The 20,841-nt window shown below is 49.4% G+C and overlaps 2 protein-coding genes across 3 annotated transcripts; both read right to left on the bottom strand.

Moving 5' to 3' along the window:
* Positions 1 to 88: 88 nt before the first annotated feature.
* On the bottom strand, positions 89 to 3,756 carry PTS (6-pyruvoyltetrahydropterin synthase). Its single transcript, XM_058857188.1, has 6 exons — positions 3,482 to 3,756; positions 2,439 to 2,518; positions 1,715 to 1,737; positions 1,232 to 1,288; positions 890 to 960; positions 89 to 573 (listed from the first exon to the last, which is right to left on the bottom strand). The coding sequence occupies exons 1-6, from the start codon at positions 3,553 to 3,555 to the stop codon at positions 435 to 437; spliced, it is 444 nt and encodes a 147-aa protein (XP_058713171.1). The 5' UTR covers positions 3,556 to 3,756; the 3' UTR covers positions 89 to 434.
* Positions 3,757 to 5,183: 1,427 nt separating this feature from the next.
* Positions 5,184 to 20,068, bottom strand: BCO2 (beta-carotene oxygenase 2). 2 transcript variants are annotated; one of them, XM_058856836.1, is made up of 13 exons: positions 19,058 to 20,068; positions 18,184 to 18,276; positions 14,693 to 14,897; positions 13,563 to 13,774; positions 12,549 to 12,664; positions 11,118 to 11,220; positions 9,933 to 10,061; positions 9,652 to 9,812; positions 8,931 to 9,098; positions 6,960 to 7,097; positions 6,623 to 6,805; positions 6,147 to 6,257; positions 5,184 to 5,862 (listed from the first exon to the last, which is right to left on the bottom strand). In XM_058856836.1, exons 1-13 carry the CDS (start codon positions 19,260 to 19,262, stop codon positions 5,749 to 5,751), a joined length of 1,938 nt encoding a protein of 645 aa, XP_058712819.1. In that variant the 5' UTR covers positions 19,263 to 20,068; the 3' UTR covers positions 5,184 to 5,748. The 2 variants fall into 2 exon arrangements, with proteins under 2 accessions (XP_058712819.1, XP_058712820.1); XM_058856837.1 differs by lacking the exon at positions 18,184 to 18,276 and having other exon boundaries at positions 19,058 to 20,031.
* Positions 20,069 to 20,841: the final 773 nt, after the last annotated feature.

Here is a 20,841-nt window from a genome sequence, read left to right as displayed (position 1 = left end):
AAGAGATAAAGTAGTTCCCACTCTCAAAAATGCTTCTCTGCTTGATCAAGAAGCAAAGCAACACCAAAGCTCACGTTATTTAATATCATAAATCAATATTTAATTAGAGAGAAATCAAAGAATTTTGTGATTTTGCCAGGCCACCTCCTCTCTCCAAAGCTGCTTTATTTACCACGGCACAATTCTAAATTTCACATCAGCTGGGTGGCTCAGCTGGGCAAAACAGGAAGGTCTTGAGGAAAAGCAGAGAAACCAACACATTTTGAGAAACCAGACGGGAAAATTGCTGCCCACGAGGGTCCTTGTGAAACATCTGCACTTGTCCTGATGTAAGAGAACCCAGGGCTGGCTGCAGGAAATGCTGAGCAGGGCTGGAGGAATCCACGGGGCTGATGATGGAGCATTTCTCCTGAGCAGCTGAGCTGAGGCTGATTTCACTTCACAATTGTTTCTTCTCCCTTGTAAACGACGACGTTCTGCTCTGTCTCCTGCACCTCCACCTTGTAAAGGATTCCCTGGGGCAGGAGCTTCTGGAGGTTGTCCCAGATGAACACGGCCACGTTCTCCGTGGTGCTGAGGGGGAACAGCAGGGTCAGAACTGGCTGAAATGGCAGAAATGACACCAATATTTGGGGCAGCTGCAGCCAGGATGGGCTGGGGGGATGCTGAAGGGCAGCTGATGCCACCTGAATTGAGCAGGGCTGGTGGCACTGCCAGCGGATGGGGTGGAATGGGCTGGAGGGGACAGGTCCCTCTGGCCAGGCTGATGTGAGGAGGGGCAGCAGGGCTGGCCACAGGTGTGGGCAGCACACAGGTGAAGGCTGCTGGTTCCCAGGTGGGATCAGGCTCTGGAGACTGTTCCAACAGCCCAGGAGCCCCCATCACCCACCTCACCACCTCGGAGAAGTAGGGCACATCCTTGTCCAGGTTTTTGTGGTCGAGCGGCTCCATGATCGCTTCCTGCAGAGAGAGGACGGTGACAACCCTGTCCCTGTCTGGCCTGGGATGGGAAAGGGAAAGACCCCCAAATCCAGCTGTGAAATTCCCAGTTGGAGACGTGGCACTGCCTCACATAACAGAGCTAAGGCATTTAAGTCTTCAATTATTCCTTAATTTCTTTTTTATGTCCTGCCCTCATCAGCTCACCACGTCCCCATGCTGGTACCAGACAAATTGCTGAGCTCTAATCAGCTCTCCCAGGGGATTAGAAGGAAAACTGGGCTATTTTTACCTGCATGAATTCCTTCAGGTCTGTCAGGTTCATCACCATCCCTGAGACTGGGTCAATCTGCAGGGGAAGCACAAGGGAGATCGGTGGCCTGGCAACACAAATCAGACAGGAATATCTGTGCTCAGCTCATCTGAGCCACAAGGAAAATATCTTTCCACTGTCAGAGGGTTCCAACTCCACTCCTGTGGTGTTCCCAAGGGCTTGATACAGCCTGGAAACAATTCCAGAGGTTCCACTCTCTCCTAAAAGCTGACACCAGGGAGTCACAACTCACTGGAAGTCTTCAAACCTGATGATAAAAGCATGAAAACAGCATTAAACTGCAAATCCTTGTTGTGAACAGGACAATGACCACAGCAAACCTTCTTTTCTAGTGATGTGCACAGAGGTTTCCAAAATACTCTGGGAAATGCAGGCATGGAGCCAGAACTGGGGGAATTCTGTCACATTGAGGAACAGGAAAAAGAAGCTGGCTGCACTCACCTCTCCTCGCACAGTGACTACAACTGGAACGAAAGAGAAAAGATCAGGTCACTGTGATGCCCATGAAGCCAAAACCAAACCTGCTGCTGCTGGGGACACACTGCCCATTCCCTGCTCACCCACACTGTGCACTCAGGAGTGGCACTGGTTTTATAAAATGAGGGGATGCTCCACAAAAAAAACGACTCAGAGGCACAAAAATCCTTCCCCAAGGCCTGGTGCCCCAGGCAGGTGGAGATAAGCCTGTCCTCCCTGAAAAAGCAGCTCCTCAGCAGAGCTTTCAGGGTGCCAACAACACAGGGAGCCACTCCAGGAACTGGAGAGATCTAATTCTGTGTGCTCGGGGTGTAGAAATGGGAAAACTTGTGAAAAAAACCCCATTCAAATAATGTTTACAGGCTGTTTAATTTGCATGGCTTTTGCTTAGAAAAAATCTCCATTCCAATCACAATGATTCTGCAGAGTGTAAACAAGCAGATTTGATTCAAGAAGCGGCATTTGAAGATAAATATTTATTATCTATTCAGCTGAATAGATGGCAAACCCATGCTATGGTTCAACCCCCTGCTGCTGAAATTTCCTCCTAATTCTTAATAAAAACACAAACCCAGCCACTAAATGCTGTCTCAGGCTGCTGAGAATGAGTGGCCCGACCCTCCTGGGGGTTATCCCCACCCTGAGGGCAGCGTCCCTCCCTGAGCAAGGATGGAAATCAGCTTCCCACCTTTGTAGTTGTGCCCGTGGCCATTTGGATTGTTGCACTTCCCAAACAGCTTCAGGTTCTCCTCATCACTCAGGGATTTGCTGTGGGAAAGGCAGGCATGGCACGTCAGGATCTGCTCCAGATGTTCACACATTCGCTCAGCTCTGCTCCCCAGCTCTCCATCTATTCCCTCTCCCACATTTAAACCACCAGCTCAGGAGGCACAAACAAGGAGGAGTGCTTGGTCCATGACAAGATGTTGTTGACAGCAGTGAATCTTCTCTTGCTGTGGTTTTGTGTCTGTTTCACAGCATCTGCCTGACACCACTGCTGGATAAATGTTCAACATCTGGGCCCAAAATCGCTTAGGCCTGGAGCAAGCAGCACGTTTGGGTTTATTATTAATTAACAAAGCTTAGGGAGCCTCTCCAAGAAGAGGAATTCCCTCTGAATCTTCCCTTTGAAGCAATCCAGGGGCCTGCTCTGTTTTGGGTCAAGGCACATTTTGGGAACATCACAGAATCCCAGGATCTCTGAGTCTGGAAAGGAACTATGAGATGATGGAGTCCAACCCAGAGCACTGAATGCCACATGCAGGAGTTCCTTGGGCACCTCCAGGGATGGGGACTCTGTGGGCAGCCCCTTGCAAGTCCTGACCACCCTTTCCATGGAGAAATTCCTCCTGATGTCCAGCCTGAACCTCCTCTGGCACAGCTCGGGGCTGTTTCCCCTTGTCCTATCGCTCCTAGCCCGAGGGAGGACACCGAGCCTAAACCCTCCTCGGAGGCAGTTCCAGATCAAGGCACCCTTTAGGAATATATCAATTTTGGGAGAAAACCCGGCAGATCGAGAGGCACAGGGCGATGTTTCCAAAGCGAAAGCGCCACCGGCTCAGTGAAAAGGCGGAACTGCAGCCGGGCACTGGCGGATGGAGCTGCGGGAAGGGGCAGAGCCAGGGAGAGAACCGGGAAGCGGCTGCGGGCTCGGAGCCTCCTCCCGGCGGGGCTCACCCGTGCGGGGCCGCTCACCTGTGCGGGGCCGCTCACCTGTGCGGGGCCGCTCACCTGTGCAGGCGGTGGCAGGCGCTGAAGGTGACGGAGCGCGACAGCCGCGCCAGGCGGGCGGAGCGCGGCGACATCGCGGGGACACGGCGGGGACACGGCGGGGACACGGCGGGGACACGGCGGGGACACGGCGGGGCGGCTCCAGCCCGGCCCCGGGGCGGCTCCAGCCCGGCCTCATCCCGGCCCCGGGGCGGCTCCAGCCCGCGGGATCCGCCCGCCGAGCCCCGGGGATGCTCCGGCCCCTCCTTGCCGCTGTTGGATGCGGGGATGCTCCAATCCCTCGATGCCGATGTCGGATCCGGGGTCGCTCCGATCCCTCCGTGCCGGTGTCGGACTCGAGGATGCTCCAATCCCCCCGTGTTCAGCCCCGGGATGCTCCAATCCCCCCGTGTTCAGCCCCGGGATGCTCCAATCCCCCCGTGTTTGGTCCCGGGATGCTCCAATCCCCCCGTGTTCGATCCGGGATGCTCCAATCCCCCCGTGTTCGATCCGGGATGCTCCAATCCCCCCGTGTTCAGCCCCGGGATGCTCCAATCCCCCCGTGTTCAGCCCCGGGATGCTCCAATCCCCCCGTGTTCGATCCGGGATACTCCAATCCCCCCGTGTTCAGCCCCGGGATGCTCCAATCCCCCTCGGGATGGTTGTGGACAGAGCTGAAGGAATGCACCCCGGTAATAACATTCAGGGAGTTCAAGCAGAGGAATCCTTAGTGTGGTGTTTGTCGGGAAGCTTTGGGAGAACGGGGAGAACCTGGATTTCTCAGCGCTGCAAGGGTTTGAATGTACATTCCCTTAATTGCTGGGAATTCCTGCGGAATCTGTCCGGTTGTCAGGGTGGGAAATCTCCAAGGCTCGGATCTCTGGGAGAGGAGCAGGCTCCAGAGCAGCTGCTGAGCTGGGGGAGCACAGCCCGTGTGCCCAGCCCAGGCAGGGGCTGTGTGCTGGGGAAGCAGAGCTTTAAACACGGCATTTTTGGGGACACAGCACGGCCCGGCTGGAATTCCCGCAAGGTCGCACCTGAGCCTCTCACCCCTTTTCGTTTCCCACCTCAACGAGAATAAATAAATAAAATTAAAAAAAAAATTAAAAGAGAACCAATGGTGCCTGAGGCCCATTAAACATTTCTTAGCATCGTTCTGGAGCCCGTCCTGCGGGTGCGGCCTGGCTGGGGACAGGGGGGACATTGCGGGGATGTGACAATGACCCGGAGGCAGCAGAGAGGAAGGAGGCTGCAGGGCAGGGCTGGAACAGCAGGAACGGGAGCTGTTTGCCATCTAGTGGCTTCCACCAGCTCTGGCTGAGCCTCCTCTGCCTCCCCCAGAGCAGCAGCCCTGAGCTAAAATCCTTCTTCCTTTCCCAACACCTGTAGGGAAGGTGAAGGAAGGTCAGAGGAGGTAAAGCCTCAAGGGTGAAATTATTCAAATAACCCTTCAGGCTTCTCACAATGAAAAGAGGTCTTCACTTTCCACCCACCTACACAGAATTCAGCAGCTGGAGAAGCCTGGGTGTCACCAGGGGCTGGGGTTTGTAATGCTCTGCTTAACCCCAGAGGACACCAAGGCCACTCTGCAGCTCCCTGGGTCTCCTACTGGTGTTTCCTACTGCTTGAACTGGGAGGAAGGCAGGAAGAGTCAGCCAGCAGAGCTGTATCCTGCTCTGGAGATCTGTCCCCCACATCTACAAGACTTTGTGAGGGCAGGGAAAGAAAGGAAAAAACTTCCCAAGGTTTTATTTGAGGGCACTGCTATGGGACAGAAAAAAACACAAGCACAGCTTCTGTGAGTGTCTGCATCTACCCTCTGGAGTCCAGCGAAGGCAACCTTAATGCAGGGGGGATTTCCTCCCCTCCACTGGGCCCATCTGTCACCTGTTGGGTTTTATTCCTCTCTTCTGCTTTACGGATTTCAGCCAAAGTCGCAGCCCCGAGCGTCGATGTTCTCCTCCCCTCAGAGCACACTGCTGCCAAAGGAAGGGCTTGATCACTTCAGCTCCCATTTCCTCCCTTGAAAGACTCAACCTGGCATCCTTTGTGAGCTGCTGCTATGGCTGGTCTAGCAAGATAGTAAAAAAAATGGAGATAAAGCAGTGGGCTGTGGGAGCAAAGGGGCTTCTGCCTTCCTCGGCTGTATTTTGTTAGGAATACAGGTTATGGTGGAGAAAAAGCAGTTCCTTCGTCCCAGATGTGATGGGAAGGTGGGAGGTGAAAGCAGCAGAGGTTTTTTCTGAGCCTGGCTGGGCTCTGAGTCCCAGGAGGTGCCCAGGAGCTCCTCAGTGGGCAGTGAAGATGCCGTGGAACCCGTAAGGCATTGGCACCTCGACTTCTGCTCGCCCCAGTTCCTGGAAGGTCTCTGCATCCAGCACGAGCAGGAAAGCACTTTGGTTCTGCAGGAGAAAGGCAGAGTGAGTGTCCAGGCTGAGCCCTTTTCCACTGTGTTTGCACACAAAGCACCAAACCCGCAGGGCAGGAGCACTGAGAGCCACAGGATCCATCAGGAAACACCAATTCTGAGGAAAGCTCCAGCCTGCACTGCCTGTGCTTGGCCATGACACAGCCAGGCACTCTGGGGGGCAAGGAACGACCTCCCAGCAAGCCTCAAACTCGCTTTTGAGGTTTAGAAAGTGAATTAATGCTGTGTGACTTGGACAAACTGCTGCCAGCAAGTTACCTCAGTGGGGGAGACCACCACAGACAAGATGACCCCGCTGTCCTCTGCCGTGGCATTAGGCACTGGCACAAACACAGGCTCTGACGGGTAGGATCCCTCCTCCTGCCAAATCTAGCAAGGACAGGAACATATGGATGAGTTTCAGGGACATATGGATGAGTTTCAGTTCATTAATACTTGTCTACTACAGTGAGCAGAGTTACAAGTGCTCCCCACAAAGGCACCTGGAAATACTCTGTGCTCCAAGAAACTTCAAAGTTCAACATTTTAATTATTTATTGTTATTTTTCATTCCAGGAGTGTGATTCCATCCTCTCCTGTTTGGTGACTGTGCCATGTCCATAAAGTGCCAGGTGAGGGATGAAATTGGGAATCTCATCCCAGACCCATCTGGGCAAAGCCCTAAAGCCCCCAGTAAATGACACACCTGCAAACCCAGTTCAGTGGAAGGGCTCAATGAGCTGCCTTCACCTCACCTTGAAATTCTTGGTCTCCACATCAACCTTGATCAAGGAATCTCCAACCAAGTGCCCGAATCCACACCCGTAGAAGTATCGGTACCTCCTGCCGTTGCAGCGAGTGTAATTGATCTGGGGGAACTCCAGGCCCCCAACTTTCTCAAAGCCCTCGGGGTGCAGATTTTCATGTGTGCACCAGACCTGGGAGAAACGTGCAGAAATGACAGCAGGGCTGGTTCAGCTCGGATAGGACAGGAGAGCTGATCCCACCAGCCACTGCACCAGCGAAAGTGGTTAAAGCTCTGAGGCACAGGGCAGGAGCTGCTCATAAATGCATTTGTGGTTTGATACACACCTTGCCATCTGCACCTTTCACAGCCTTTGCCTGGCTGTAAGGCAGTGGGTTGAGGTTTTTCCCCACAGGTGTCTCTGAATCCACGTCCAGAGGGAGAACAAAGCGGCGAGGGAAAGCTCTGGGAACGGAGGCATAAACCTGCCACAGAGACAGAACATGATGGTGATGGGCAGAGGACACACACTTCAGCCTAAATGCACTTCTGGGGGACAATTCTGAAGTTTTAGACACCCCTGAATTCTTTTTCTTTTCCTTATGTGTTTGACCGAGTTCTGGTAAGGTAAAGCACGTAATGGAAAGAAGAAGTTCCCTGCACGTTCCAGTAATTTACAGCAAAAACCAAAACCACAAGAATTAAAAGGGTCAGCACTGCCCTCACAGTAATTAATGCTGTTGGGTATGCAAATCAGCCCATTATCTCCTAACCCAGCAGTGGGACAGACAGCACACTATGTTTTATTTAGTTAGAACAGGTTTGTGTTGCTTTACATCACTCTGTGGAGCAGGAGAGCACTGTGCCTTCAGTTACCCTGCAGGATTCCCTCTTCCACACTCAGGTCCACGTGGATTCATGGCTGGAAGTCCAGGGAATGATGATGGATTTACCTGGGGAGCAAAGTGCAGCCCCCAGTGTGGCAAACACTCAGCACCTTGAGAGAGAGAATTCCACCACTGCCACTAAAGCTCTGCTCAAGCCAAGTTTATAACCCATCATATTCCCATATAAATAAAATAGATAAAAACCCTATTTTGGTGTCTTTCAGTTACTTCAACCTGCAACTCACCAGTTCTGTTGTGAAACTTCATTTGAATCACATGTGTTAATCCTGAAACCAGGTTTTCAAAACTTTTCTGGTTCATAGCCTAGCTGAGGAACTCTGCCAGACAAAATACTCTGCCAGGATTAGTGAGCAAGCAAATTTGGGGAAAGGAGACAAGCCATGCCCAGACACTCCTGAGGCTTTTGTTGCCTTGTGAAGTTTGAGATTCTGTTCTGAAATGACTCCTCTGTGTGTGAGGGGTGAAGTGATGCCACTTGTCACTTGAAGAATGTGGGTGCTGGAAACACAAACCCAGCGTTGACACCAGGGCACCCTCAGCCACATCAAATTCCACCTGGGTTGTGCTCAGTGAAAGGACAAAATAAAAAAAGCTGGGATTAACACTCCGTGGTGTTTGAGTATGTTCAAAAAATGCTTGATAAAAGCCTCCAAAAAATTGCCAAAAGAAAGCAGAACCCGATGGGAGACATCTGTGCTCCTTTCAGGCCGGAGCTGAGCCGCTTCCAGACAGCTCAGGACTCAGACAGGGGAAGTTGAGCCCTGTCTGGACATGCAGCAGCCTCCCCAGCACGCTGGGCTTCCAACAAACACATCTGCAGGGCCAGAAACTGAAAGCACCCCCACTTTTCCCATGCGTGACCTATGCAAAATAATGCCCCTCACACGGCCTGAAAAGGGGCTTTTCACAGAGCTGGGCACAATAAATGATTTATTTGAATGTGTCGCTGTGAGGTGACCGTGGGGAACAGTGTAGGGGTTTCTGTGGTATTTGTGTTTCTGAGATTTTCATAAAAACCTCCTTTTCTGAAGTAATGCCTTGAAGAACATGGTTCTTTTTTTCTTTTTCCACTTAGAAATCATGCTACAACTTATTTTGCATAATTTCTTGGGGGAAAATTATATTACACAAGGATAAGGAAAATGAATGTCATTGGAACCAAGATTTTAAACCAGAAATAAATTCTGCCAGGCTATGGAGCTCTGTGTGACACACAGAGCTTGAAGAGTTTCAAGGGCATGCTCCATGGAGAGAGATTTGAAAGGAGAGAAAGAATCAAGAGATGAACATTTCAGGTTTTTTTGACTTGTTTATGTTCTCCATTGAGAACCAACGAATACCAACCTGAGCTTTGCTGCAGAAAAGCAACTCCTGCAGCAGATGCTGGGGGAGCAAAGGCAGGGATCTCACCTGGTCCAGCCCTTCCCCGCTCCTCCTCAGGTTCTGCAGCGTGTACAGAGCCAGGCTGGTGCCCTCGTCCTGGCAGCACAGGTCCAGCACCACGCAGCCCCGCTCCTCAAAGGCGTTGATTTGGTGGAAGGTCACGAAGGGCTTGGAGCACCACTGCCCTGGCAGCACCTGCAGGGACCATGGGACAGCTGCAGCTCCTCTGCAGAGCTCCAGCCTCACCTCACAGAGCTTCCTCTGCAGAGCTCCAGCCTCACCTCACAGAGCTTCCTCCTCTCTCCCCGCTCTATTTCAATCCCTCTCATCCCTTGGACTTTGCCTTCAGGCCCTGTGTCCCCACAAAAGAGCTGCTTTAAGCCAGTAAGGAGCAAAGTGGGAAGAAGAAAACCCAAAATATCAAGCAGCCTCTTGCTGTGAGTATTTCCCAGGTTCTGACCTTTTTATGCCCTGTGGTACCTGGGACCTGCATCTCAGTCCCTGTGCTGAAGTCTTGTGAACTCCAAACTGCTTCTTTCTGCCTGTCCTTTTAGGGCTGGTGAAGAAATGAATGAATGGAGAGGAAAATGCATGAAAAAATCCCATTTTTAACAGATCTACACTCCTGCTTTGCAGTCTTTATTGCAGTAACTTCTGGATTGATCTTAAACTCCCCATGGCTGCTACATAGCACTTTTGGGATCTAAAGTTCCAGATTAGCTGCTGCAGGGGCCAAAAACCCCCTCACCTCCCCAGTGTGCTTGTTCACCACGTGGAAGTAGGTGTTGTGCTGAGGCTCCCAGCTTATCCCATCAAAAATGGCTTTCCCACGGAGCTTGGAGGTGATGATCTTCAAGAGGTTCAGCCTGAGGGGCTGCTCGATGAAAATGATGTAGTTCTCCGTCATCCCTGAGGAGAGAAGGAAGGAATATCACCCAAATATGAGGAGAGAAAACACCTCAAGGGCAGAGAGAACCGGACAGCCCCTTGTGCATCCCCAAATTCCCTGAGTTTGGGGCGGGATCTCACCGAAGCTGTGGTAGTAGGATGGCTTTGCCCTGTCCATGGGAGGGATGGAGCACAGCACCTTGGCTCCCTCCAACGTGTCCCCGTGGCCTGACTCCTGTGGGGGGATCCTGATGATGTTGTAGCTGGATCCTGGAGAGGGGAAAAGGTGTTCAAACCAAACTCAGGTTCTGCTCCTTCCTGTCCCCCCAGGAACATTTGGAATCACCTCTCCTAAACTGAGCAGAAACCCAACAGGCAGTAAAACATTCTACAGAGGATTTATCTACCGAAAGAAAAACAAAAAACCAGGAAGCTTGAGAGGAAGCCCAAGGATCTTCTCAGCCTGGGAGAAAGCCAGCTCTGCCTGCAGTGCTCTCCTACAATAAAAGGGGCAGGATGAAAACCAAGCTCACAGGAAATGAAAACTTTGAGCCTTGGTGATGCTCATTTAATGAGCTTCAGCATATGAGCAGGAAAGGATGGGGCTTTGGAATAATAATAATAATAATCTAGAGTTTGGTGTGTCCAGCTGTAAAAGGCATGTAAAAGGCAAGAGCCAGACTTTGCTGAGGTCAAAAGGAAATGAAAGCAGCAAGAATGAAAAATGGCCAAAACTGGGAAAATGTGGAGCTGGCCTGAGGGACTGCAGTAAAGGGCAGTGGCTGTTTTCAGATCTTCTGGGAAAGAAGGATTTCACACAGCTGACAGAGACAGCTCTGAGCAGCCATGTGGAACAGGATCCTTTCAAGATGCTCAGAGCTCTGAGAACAAGAAAAATATCCCATAAAATTCAGCTTGGCCATAAGATAGCCAGGTGACCAGAATAAATTCTATCTTCTCTCCTGCAAAAACCCTTATGGTGCTCATCAAAAGCCAATTATTGGAAGTGAAAATCATGTGACTAATTTCTTCAGGTTACATTTCTTCAGGTGAGGCTTCAAAAGTGGATGGGACTTTAAAAATCATTCTCCTGTTTTCCAGCAAAGCTTGGGAGAGGAAGAGGAGAATTTGCTGGATATTCAGGCCGAAGTCAGAAGCAAACTAAATCCTGAGAGGAGCCAGTTTTATGGGACAGACTGACATCGACATTTTGACTCTGAAACAGCAATTCCCAGGTCTTTTTGGGAGTTTCTTCAACAGCTGCTCCTTGAAGCTGCACCAGGAGGTATTCTGGCCAAAAATCCAGCCTGGGCATGCCCACCTTACCGTGCTTCCCGTAGGAATTGCCCATGTTGTAGGTTGTCCCATCAGACTCGTAGTGGGGATGAGCTGTGGCCCCATTCACTGCAATAAACTTGCTCCAGTCCACCTGCAAATGCCAAAGATTTTCAGTCAGTGCAGAACTTTCCAAAGGGTTGGTTTTGTGGAAATCTGAGGAAGAAGAGCAGATTTTATTGGTTATTAATAATGTGGGGTCTGAACTCCAACCTTCATTCTGCCTGCAGTCTTCCTGAAATCTTTGAAAATAAGGATATTTCTCTGTCAGTAACGCAGGACTAAGAGCAGCAGACATTCCTTGGAAGAGACAGATGTTCCTTATGGTACCAGTGCTGACACAGTGGGAATGTTACCCATAATAAGCACGGGCAGATGTGTGAAGAGACAGAAACTGCCCCAAAAAAATCACCAAGAGCTTTGTCACTGGAAGCTCAGAAAACCAGGTCCTGTTAAGGCATCTCCAGCTGCAGAGTTTAAATGTGAAACCAGCCCTACCATTTCTTCACTCAGCCAAAAAAATACCAGTCTGCACCTAAATAAAAATAGCATGAGGGGATTTAATTTCATTTGATGACAAGTTGATTTAATAGACCTGAACCTAAAAATCCCCATGTTTCTTTTCAGTGACTGAATTCTGGTTTACAGACAGATCAGCTGGCAAATCACTGAGGACACCTCAGTGGCTTTGCATTCAATTTATTCAGGACTCTGCTGATCCTGCAGAGAGGGCTCCCTCAAGGCCTGAGGGATGCTCTGAGCTGGTGTTTTTGGCTGTCAAACAGACCCAGCAGTAAATACTGATTTAGGAAGGGCAGAATCCCTTTGTCCAGCCCAAACCCCCTCTAAGGGTGCAGGCAGACATAGCTGATGTCCTGTCACATCCAGCCACGCTCCTGGGAGAGGATGCACAGGACACAGGGGAAAACTTCTCTGATGTTTTGGTCATTTCCTAGCAGGGGGGAGAAAATCAAGTGGCAGCTGAACCACCCCTTTGCAACAGAGGCTTTGATCAAGGGCAGCTTTGGAGTGTGCAAAGCTTGAGGTGTAAAAAGCAGATAAGGGGAATTGATATGAAAGCAAAGCACCGGGGAAAAGGCAGATGTGAGACCAGCACTGTTCACTTTTTCTTGCACACAGGAAAAAGTTGTCTCCTGCTCTGCTGAGAGGTGCAGACAAGCCCAGGCAAGCAGGGAGAGCAGAGGAGAAATGATCAGAGGAGAATTGATAGCTGTTCCCAGCTGGGCAGTGACTGCAGCTCCATCCCTGAGAGCTGCCTTGCTGCTGCACAGGCTGTTAGGGACTCAAAGGAGAGATGCTGCTGGTCCAGACAAATTCCTTTGGAATTGGAACTCCCTTGATCCAGCAAGGTGTGGCTCTGCACCATCTGTAGCCCAGCTCCCTTAGCCCACCTGCCCACACCTTTTCCTTCGTTTCCAGAGTCTCTGGATCCACCTTGTGCATGAAGATATTCTCACTGCTGACGTAATAATCTCCTTTGTACAGCACATAGTTCACATTGGCGTTGTCGCTGGGCTCTGAAACAGAAATCCCGGAGTTGTGCACAGCTCTGTGCAGCTCATGTCACATTATGGCAAGTTAGACGTGTTTAAACAAATAAACCCATTTGCAGTGACATTAATCCCTGCGTGATTGATTGGAAATATCTCGCTAATCTACAAAGGGAAACTGTGCGGGTGAAGCTGGGTTACAGGGACAAGGACAGGGATGGAGATCACTGCTGGAGCTGGGCAAAGGCAGATGGGGCATGTGGATAGGTCTGGAATGTCTAGAGGGAGCTGGGGTGGGGATTTGGGGGATGTCACCACGAGTGAAGGTGTGAGCACCTCGGGAAAGGACAGATGCCATGGCAGGAGGGGAGAGGAGGAACAGAGGATGGTCACTCGAGCTGTGAACTTGGGGCCTTTGCTTGCATTTAAGCCTCTTTCTTCCCTGACGTACACAGAATCCTAAAGGTACTGGAACTTCCATTCCTGTGCAGCACCATCCCTCACCCTACTCAATAATCTCCTGCCCCTTAGTCCAGGAAGGGAGGGATTAGCCCACTTACCCTACAAGCTTAGCAAGGCAAGGCGTTTCAAGGACAAAGCTGTGTCTCAGGTAGAACATCAGGGTGTAATGCTCATTATCAGCCCTGCACAGGTTTTTCTCTAGGGGAGAACTTTCTTTGGGAAATTTGCAAAAAAGATCCAGGATTGAGCAAGCTGAGGTGGCATTAAAACATTAAACTCTGCCTGCCCCCGCTGAGGCTGACACCAATTTGCATAATTTTGGCGTTTGGGTCATATTCTAAGAAAAACACAGGCTCACAGAAAGTCTGTCATACTTCCTCACATCTCCCTTTCCACCTAACCACAAGTTCCTCCAAGAAAAATCTCACAACACTTTGCATTTCTTTACTGAAACCACTCTTACGTGGCGGCTCAAAGCGGGACAGGAAGCGGCCGAAGATGCTCTTGCACGGGTCTGGCATGGCCAAGGTGCCGAACTCGGAGGCCACGATGCGGCTGTGCCGGCTGTTCCTCAGGTAGGAGCTGCTCTGCAGGAACCTGCTCCTGTAGGTCACCCTGCCATGGGCCAGCTGGAACTGGTGCAGCAGGGCCATGCCATCAAACCAGTGGTTAAACCTTCCAGGAGAGAGGAAAAAAGGAGATTAAGGAGAGTTGGGCGTTATACGATGCTCTGTTAGGTTTATTGATGTTTGTAAAAGCTGATTCCCAGATCCCCTGAACTGTTAACCAGGAATTGTTTGGGAAAACACCTGAATCAAACAAAAACCAAACCAAAACAAGAGTATTTGCAGCTGTGGGATGTGATGTCTGAAAATGCTCTGTGTAAGGTTTTTTGGGAAATAATCTACACAGCCACTCCTGCACGGGAAATAGAGTTTGTGCTGTTCTGTACAACAAAATATCAATTATTACTGCACACCCAGAGGCCTCGAGCTGTCAGCTTCTTGCAGGATGTTACTGCCTCCAAACCCAGGAATTTGTGAGACTCCCAGGACACCTGATGCTCTAACTCTGGGAATGTGAGATCAGCTTTGGCCAGTTGCTGCCATCAGCTGAATTTTCAGTTACTAGAATGGCACATTCCAAGCCACAGGGACTAAGTGACTCCTGGGAATATTTTAATAGATTATTTTTAAAACTAGGTGGATTTGCTTCTAAAGCAGCTCACACCATTTGGTGCAACCAACTCTCCAAATTCCTGCCCTGGATGTCAGAGTGCTCTGGGATGGGTTTTTGTTCAGGATAGAGGACCAAAGCTGGGGATGTTTTACTCCCCATCCCACCACGGTGAGGGGGTGAGAGCCCCCCTGACTCAGCCTGGGTGACTTCACCCTTCATCTCCTCTTGCAGGAAATGGGAGCTCCCAAAGGAGGGGGAAACTGCTCTCAAAAGAGTGACATCAATATTTCTTCCTTCCCTTACGTAAAAAGAAACTAAAAGGTGCTCTAAATAGCGATGAGGGAGGGTTTCCCCTTCAGGCTTAAGCAGAGATCGGGCCAGAACCATTTAAAAATTAATTTAATGGAGACTTACTTGTCATTGCCAAACTCGAACTTGCCAGGGCCATTCCTCAGCAGGTTTCCATTAATCCACTTGGGAATGTGTCCTTTGATCTTGGCTGGGATGGGCTCAGGGGTCTCCTCCACGTTCTGCACTAAGGGGGAGATGCATTGCAGCCCCCTGGGTCTGTGGCAGAGGATTTGCTCCTTGGCTGGGCTGGGAAGGTAATTCTTAAAACCTGCAAAGAGAGCACGGAGACCAAAAAGCAGGGAATTGAGATTTTCCACTGGAATAAAGTGACAAATGCTGGATCTTGAGACTGGCTGCCAGGGAGAAGAGCATTCAGCATCTGCAAGCAGCCAAGTTGTGGTGGATACTCAAGGTAAAGCCACAAAACACAAGGTACACACACAGGGAGCTGAAAATCCTGTGGATTTCACTCTGCTTTAGTTAATCCACAAGAGACACCAGTTCTGCAGCCCAAAGGAGGTAACAGAATACAGGATGGTAGAAAAAGATGATAACTTTTCTTTTAATCAAAGACATTTATATTTAGATTTAATTTCATAAATGAGAAAAGAAAAAAACCACAAACTGTGATCCTAAAAAAAAATGGAAGAACACAAATGAAACTGAGCCAAAGTCCATCTACAGGTTTTATTTGGCAGGGAAAAAAGCAGAGAAGGATGATTTGTGATGGAGTCTCCAGTTTGGCTGCCATAACCCCATTCCCAGTCCTGGGTGGAGAACAAAAGCTCCAGGAGAGCGCGCAGTGATTGGAATGCTGTGAGCTCCTGGTGATGCCAGTGTTTGGCTCCCATAGCCTGGTTTGCAAAGCCTCATCAACACAAGGATTGTTTTAGCAATCCATTTAGCTGCAGAGGTGGATTTACCCGGGGGTGCCTCCCTGCCCAGGCTGGCACCTGCCCATGCTGCCCTCAGTGCAGCCGCTCTGCTGCTCTCCCGAGCCCACGGAGTGTGGAACCAGCCTGGAGCTGCTGAGCACTGAGCTGGGAGTGAAATTCTGCTCAAAAAGGGCACGTGGCAGCCAGAACTCCATCACCCAGGGCTGGTGCAGGCACCACACACTGAGTGGAGTCCAGGCTGTTACTGAATTCACTCTGATTTTTTGTCCCTCAGCACCGCTGCTTCTGGCCTACATCCTTTAATCCAAGTGCCCAAGTGTAGCTGCTGCCCAATTTCCCTCCTCTGAAACCCTTTGCTCAGCATCTCCAGAGGAAATCTGCTGCTTCAGCCAGAATATCTGCAAAAGAGCTGAGCTGGCAGGCAGAACTCTTCTGAGTTTGTTTCTCCACACAAAAACACCCACAGGTTGGACATTAGGATTGCAGGAGGGTAAAATGCAAAATTCCAGTGTGATTCTCCAATCTGCCAATCCTCAAATCCTCCTCTAGATCTCTGAAGGGTTCGCAGAAATGCAGATTGGGTTTGCAAAGGTGCAAAATATGCATTAAAGAATGAGAGGAACACATCTGTAAGGAGATATTTTGCACCCAAGCAGAAACAAAGCTGGCATGACTCAGGATGGGCACTACATTGAAACTTCCTGGAGAGCACTGTAAATGGAAATTTTGGAAAGATTCCACAAAACAGCCTGACCAGGGCTGGGAAAGACCTTCTGAATCCACCCCTCCCAACTGCTGTCCCGGAAATTCTTATATATGAGAACTCTGTCTTAAAAATTATTATGTCTACAGGCATTTATTCCCTCTTTGGGTAACTGTTCCTTGTCCAGATGATCAGGAAAATGCTTTCATTTACCAAAGGGCATTATTCTTGTTTTTCTGGCAGCTCTGGTGTGTGGTTTTGGTAGTTTTCTCATCCTCGTGTTGTATTTAGGGTGAAGAATGATATCACTTCCTAAGCTAAGTAAGCCAAGTTCTTTTTATTTTCCTTGTCCTGTGATAACCATGCACGTGATCATCTCAGTAATCCGTGAAATCTGATCTAGTTAGAATTCATCTCCTTAGAATTCATTCCAAGGCATCTCCTACGAAGTGGAGTTTCAATAGAATGGACTATAAACAACCAGAATATTTAAGGGAATGCCTCAAACCCAGGCCAGAGAGGGAGAAAGAAGCACAGCAAGGGAATGGATTATTTTTTTTCATCACACAAATGAGCTGAAGATCCTGGCAGGCAGAAATGAGCACAAAATGGGAACAAATCCCAACACTAAGGTGAGCCAGAACAGAAGCTTCCAGAAACAAGACAAGTCATTGCACACAATTCTCAATAGCTAGGGGGAGGGAAGGCATGCAAGAAGAAAAAAAATAAAGAATCCTACATATCTTCCCTATTAAACAAAAACAGATCTGAGTAATAACTGTTAACTGCACTTTGAATGCACGGAGAACATGGAATGTAGAAAACTCCACCTCAACACTGCTCCTGAGCAATTCCAAAAAAGGCGTTTCACCTTCAGGGGAAAGCTCAGTCATAAATTAAAATGTTGTAACATCCAGCTCCCCAAGAAGGGACCAATCGCTTTCTGATGAAGGCAGAAGACAGACTGGTTTTTAATGTTAAATGATATGTAAATGACATTGCTCCTTCTGTTCTGGCCACACTCCAAGATGGGAGAACTCGAATCCACACTTAAAGCCATACAGTCCCACTGGGGCTCTCTGTGTGTGCTTGAACACCTGGAAATCAGCACAAGATCACAACCTGCCCTCTCAGAAGCCTCATTTCTCCACCGTGGTTTCCATCCTACCTCAGACTTTTAAACACAGCCTTAAGGTCTGTGTCATACCCGAGCAGAGGCAGTGCCAAACACGGAGCTGGAACTTTGCTCCGATCTTTTCTAATGCAGCAGGCAATCACTGTAGAGTCATCCCTTTGTTCAGCTCCTGTTTCCCTGCACAGCGTGCCATGATTTCACTGCCCAGCACAAACTGACAGCCCAGCATTGATTATTTGTTGATTGTTTATATCCAGAAATGGTGGGATGAAGGACCAGGCTCTTAAAGAGAAGGCTGATGTGGGTGCAGTCTCCATGAATCAGACATTAAACTGCACTTCAACACCAGTGGGTGGGACGTGAAATCCTTAATGGTGGGTGGCAGAACCATGGGAGTCATTTTCTAACACTGGGATCACATGGGACAGGGCAAAGCCATTTTGATTTTAACCTGCAGGTTCAAACCCAAGGCTCAGGAACCACCTCTCCACGCTCAGTCTAATTTTTTGACTCAGAAGGACATCCAGAATTAAAGGCAAAATTTAGCAAATACAGTGTTCATTATATTCTTTAAGGAGGGAGAGTGGGGCAATAATTCTGTCTTCCCTGAGGATCATTCAAACTGGGAATAATCCTCTGGCACAGGCTGCGTTTTGTTCCCTATAAAACACAGACTGGCACAACACGGAAGCAAAGCAGATTCCCCCGACCCCCAGCCCAAACCAGAGCTGTGGATTTGTGCCCTCTGGACTCCAGCCTTCCCCGGGCTTGGAGCCCTGAGATCCCAGAGGGATTTCCGAAGGGAAAGGGCAGAACTTGCCTTGGGAGTGCCGGGAAGTGCCCGTGCTGGGCTCCTTGTTCCATGCAGCCGCTTGGTTCCCCATGGCCAGGGGCTCAGGCACCCAATTCCTCGCTAACAGCCAGGGGAGCACAGGAAAACAGGAAAGAAACGACAGAAAACACAGAGAAAAGAAATAAATGGAGAGAAAGAGCAGGGGAAAGCTCAAAGGGAGGAAAGGAGAAAGGTGACAGTGAACTCCAGAATAGGAAATAGCTGTTGATTCCCCAGCAGAAACAGAGTCTACACTTTGGGGTTTTCTGGTGGCACAACAAGGCAGATTTGAGATTTTTTCAGCTCTTTGGATACCTCGGAAGCAGTGCTCTGAATTTAAAGGGCACAAAAGCACCACTACCATCAAAAAGCTGAAATTCCCGTGCGGTTTGCCATGATTTTTATTGGCTCCTAATTTCTGAAAACAGGCAAACAAATAAAACAAAACAAAGAAACGAAAAAACCCTAACAAAAAGCAGCTGAAGCTGTGCAATGATGGCACAAAGCGCAGAGTCAGGCTGTGATGCAAAATCCTTTGGGGCAGTTCACCACTTGCATGTTCGGGTTAAAGCCTCGGCACCGATGCGGCTCCAAAGAATCCTCTCCCTGCCCACTTCCAGCTGGCTCCCTCGCACAGAGAATCAGCCGAGTGCTGCTTTTCCAGCTCTAGACCATCTGTATCTGCTGTAATCCTTGCCTCTCCCGTTTATCCATTCAACAAACAACGCTTTCTGCCATCTAACAAAGACTCCAGATCGTTGCGAATTCCCGACAATAGGAATTGTTCTCCCGACCCGTGTCAGCGGCAGCAGCCCCTTTCCGAGGGGACGGGATGAAAGGGATCGTTTTTAACGCGTTTTACCTGGAATGAACTGCATCAAAGAGCAGAGGAAATGCAGCAGGTGAGCGAGCAGGAGGCTGGCGGCGGACAAAAGGATTTTGGCGAACATATTGCGGCGGGCAGAAGGCATCGGCTCGGCGCGGCCGGGCGGAGGTAGCGGTGCCAGGGCAGCGAGCAGAGGAGGCAGCAGCGATGGTCGGCAGAGGTGAGCGCTGCCTCTCATCATCCTTTCACAATAAGAGCCGTGCCCGCAGCAGCTCCCGGCCCGTCCTGCCCGCGCTGCGCTCCGCGCTCCGCGCCCGGGGCGGCTCCGGCCGGTCCCCAGCGCTCACCTGGCCCAGGTGAGCTGCCCCAACCTGCGGAATGCGCTCCAGCCACGGCAAGATGAGCGAGAACAGGATGTGGATCTGCCATCACAGCAGCCAGAAATCCCCGTCACCTCCGTGTTCGCCTCCCAGAAAATACTTGGGGTGAAGAATAGTTTTGATTCAAAACCTGAGGAGGAGTTTTGCGCCTTAATGGATGGCGGGGTTTCGGGAATACTGGTTGCCTCGGCAGATTCCACCCCCAAAACCCAGCAGGATGGGCCGTGCTGTTCCCAGCAGAGCTGGACAGAGGACACACCCTTCCCTTCGGAATGGCAGCAGCGAGCTGCCAGCGCTCTGCAATGGTGCTGAAAACATCGATTTCGGGTCACTAAGCAGCTCTTAAAAGCTGCGCTGTGCCTGGAGAGGGAGCAGGGCAGCGGGCACAGCACTGCAGCGAGCCCGCTCCGCACACGGATTAATTCTCATCCAAAAACTGCTGCCAATTAAGCTGATTTCTTCCTTCCAGCATTTCTAGAACTCCTCTCTTATTATGCCCTCCCTTGAGTTGTGCTTTCTCTCAACTAACCCAACTGCTTCAGTCTTTTCCCATGGATCATCTTTTCACAGCTCTTTAATAGTTCTGGTTTCTGGTAATCTTGATTTCCACTCAGCCATTCATCTTCTTGAGATTACAGTGAATTTTTCATGTATGTTATTGATGCATTTATGACTTCTAGTTTGCTGCTCTTTAAAAAAAATAGGTTATATCCTCTCAAGTCCTTTTTCTAAATAATTTGGGATAATGTGGAATAAACAAAGCTGGAAGCAGATCACTATACAATACTACATAGGCTGATCTATGAAGAAGAAAAATAATATTCATTGACTTTTTAAATAATTTGTTTGCCCCTACTTGCTGATTGCTCTTATTTTCTATACCATCATACACAATGGTGTCAATGACCTTGTCCCAAGCCGTACCCACTGGTAATTTTTCCATATTAAGCCAAATATTCTCATTAAGGATTTTTTTTTTTTTAAAAAAAAAATATTATCCATGTCATAGTTAATAAATTTCTTAGGCTTTTTCAGGCTATTTAGGCTGACTGAGCCTAAATCTTTGCCCTCCTTTTTTTTTCTGTCTGTTCCCCTCATGATGTAAAGTGCCCATTCTGTTCTTTTCCAGTGCCACCTTCAAAGACAATTCAAAGGTCAAACCTTCTGCTGTTAGCAAAACTGAATTTTGATTAGTTCTGGACAGAATGTCCTGAGCCTTAAACACCTCTAATCCTTACTAGATTTGGTCTTGTTCTATTCTGACCCACATTTATCCTAAAAGGCGGTTTCATTTTAAGTAAACAGTCAAAATTAGCCTTTTCTCAGGAAATTCACTGATTATCTAAACTCTCTGCATTATCTGTTATTTCCCATTTTTAGCTTTTAGATAACAGAAGAGCAATGAGAGGAACTGGGGTTTTCATCACTTACACTTTCCAG

Source organism: Poecile atricapillus, chromosome 25 (genome assembly GCF_030490865.1).
Source record: "Poecile atricapillus isolate bPoeAtr1 chromosome 25, bPoeAtr1.hap1, whole genome shotgun sequence".
Taxonomy (NCBI): domain Eukaryota; kingdom Metazoa; phylum Chordata; class Aves; order Passeriformes; family Paridae; genus Poecile; species Poecile atricapillus.
This window is presented reverse-complemented; position numbering and strand designations above follow the sequence as displayed.

Excerpts from the sequence above, each read along its gene's own strand:
- PTS (XM_058857188.1), bottom strand. The coding sequence starts at position 3,555 with ATGTCGCCGCGCTCCGCCCGCCTGGCGCGGCTGTCGCGCTCCGTCACC. Across the intron at positions 2,519-3,481 it reads GCCTGCCACCGCCTGCACAG|CAAATCCCTGAGTGATGAGG; the intron begins GTGAGCGGCCCC and ends CCTTTCCCACAG. Across the intron at positions 961-1,231 it reads ACCTGAAGGAATTCATGCAG|GAAGCGATCATGGAGCCGCT; the intron begins GTAAAAATAGCC and ends CTCTCTCTGCAG.
- BCO2 (XM_058856836.1), bottom strand. The coding sequence starts at position 19,262 with ATGATGAGAGGCAGCGCTCACCTCTGCCGACCATCGCTGCTGCCTCCT. Across the intron at positions 14,898-18,183 it reads CACTTCCCGGCACTCCCAAG|GTTTTAAGAATTACCTTCCC; the intron begins GCAAGTTCTGCC and ends CTCTCTTTGCAG. Across the intron at positions 9,813-9,932 it reads ATCCTACTACCACAGCTTCG|GGATGACGGAGAACTACATC; the intron begins GTGAGATCCCGC and ends TTCTCTCCTCAG.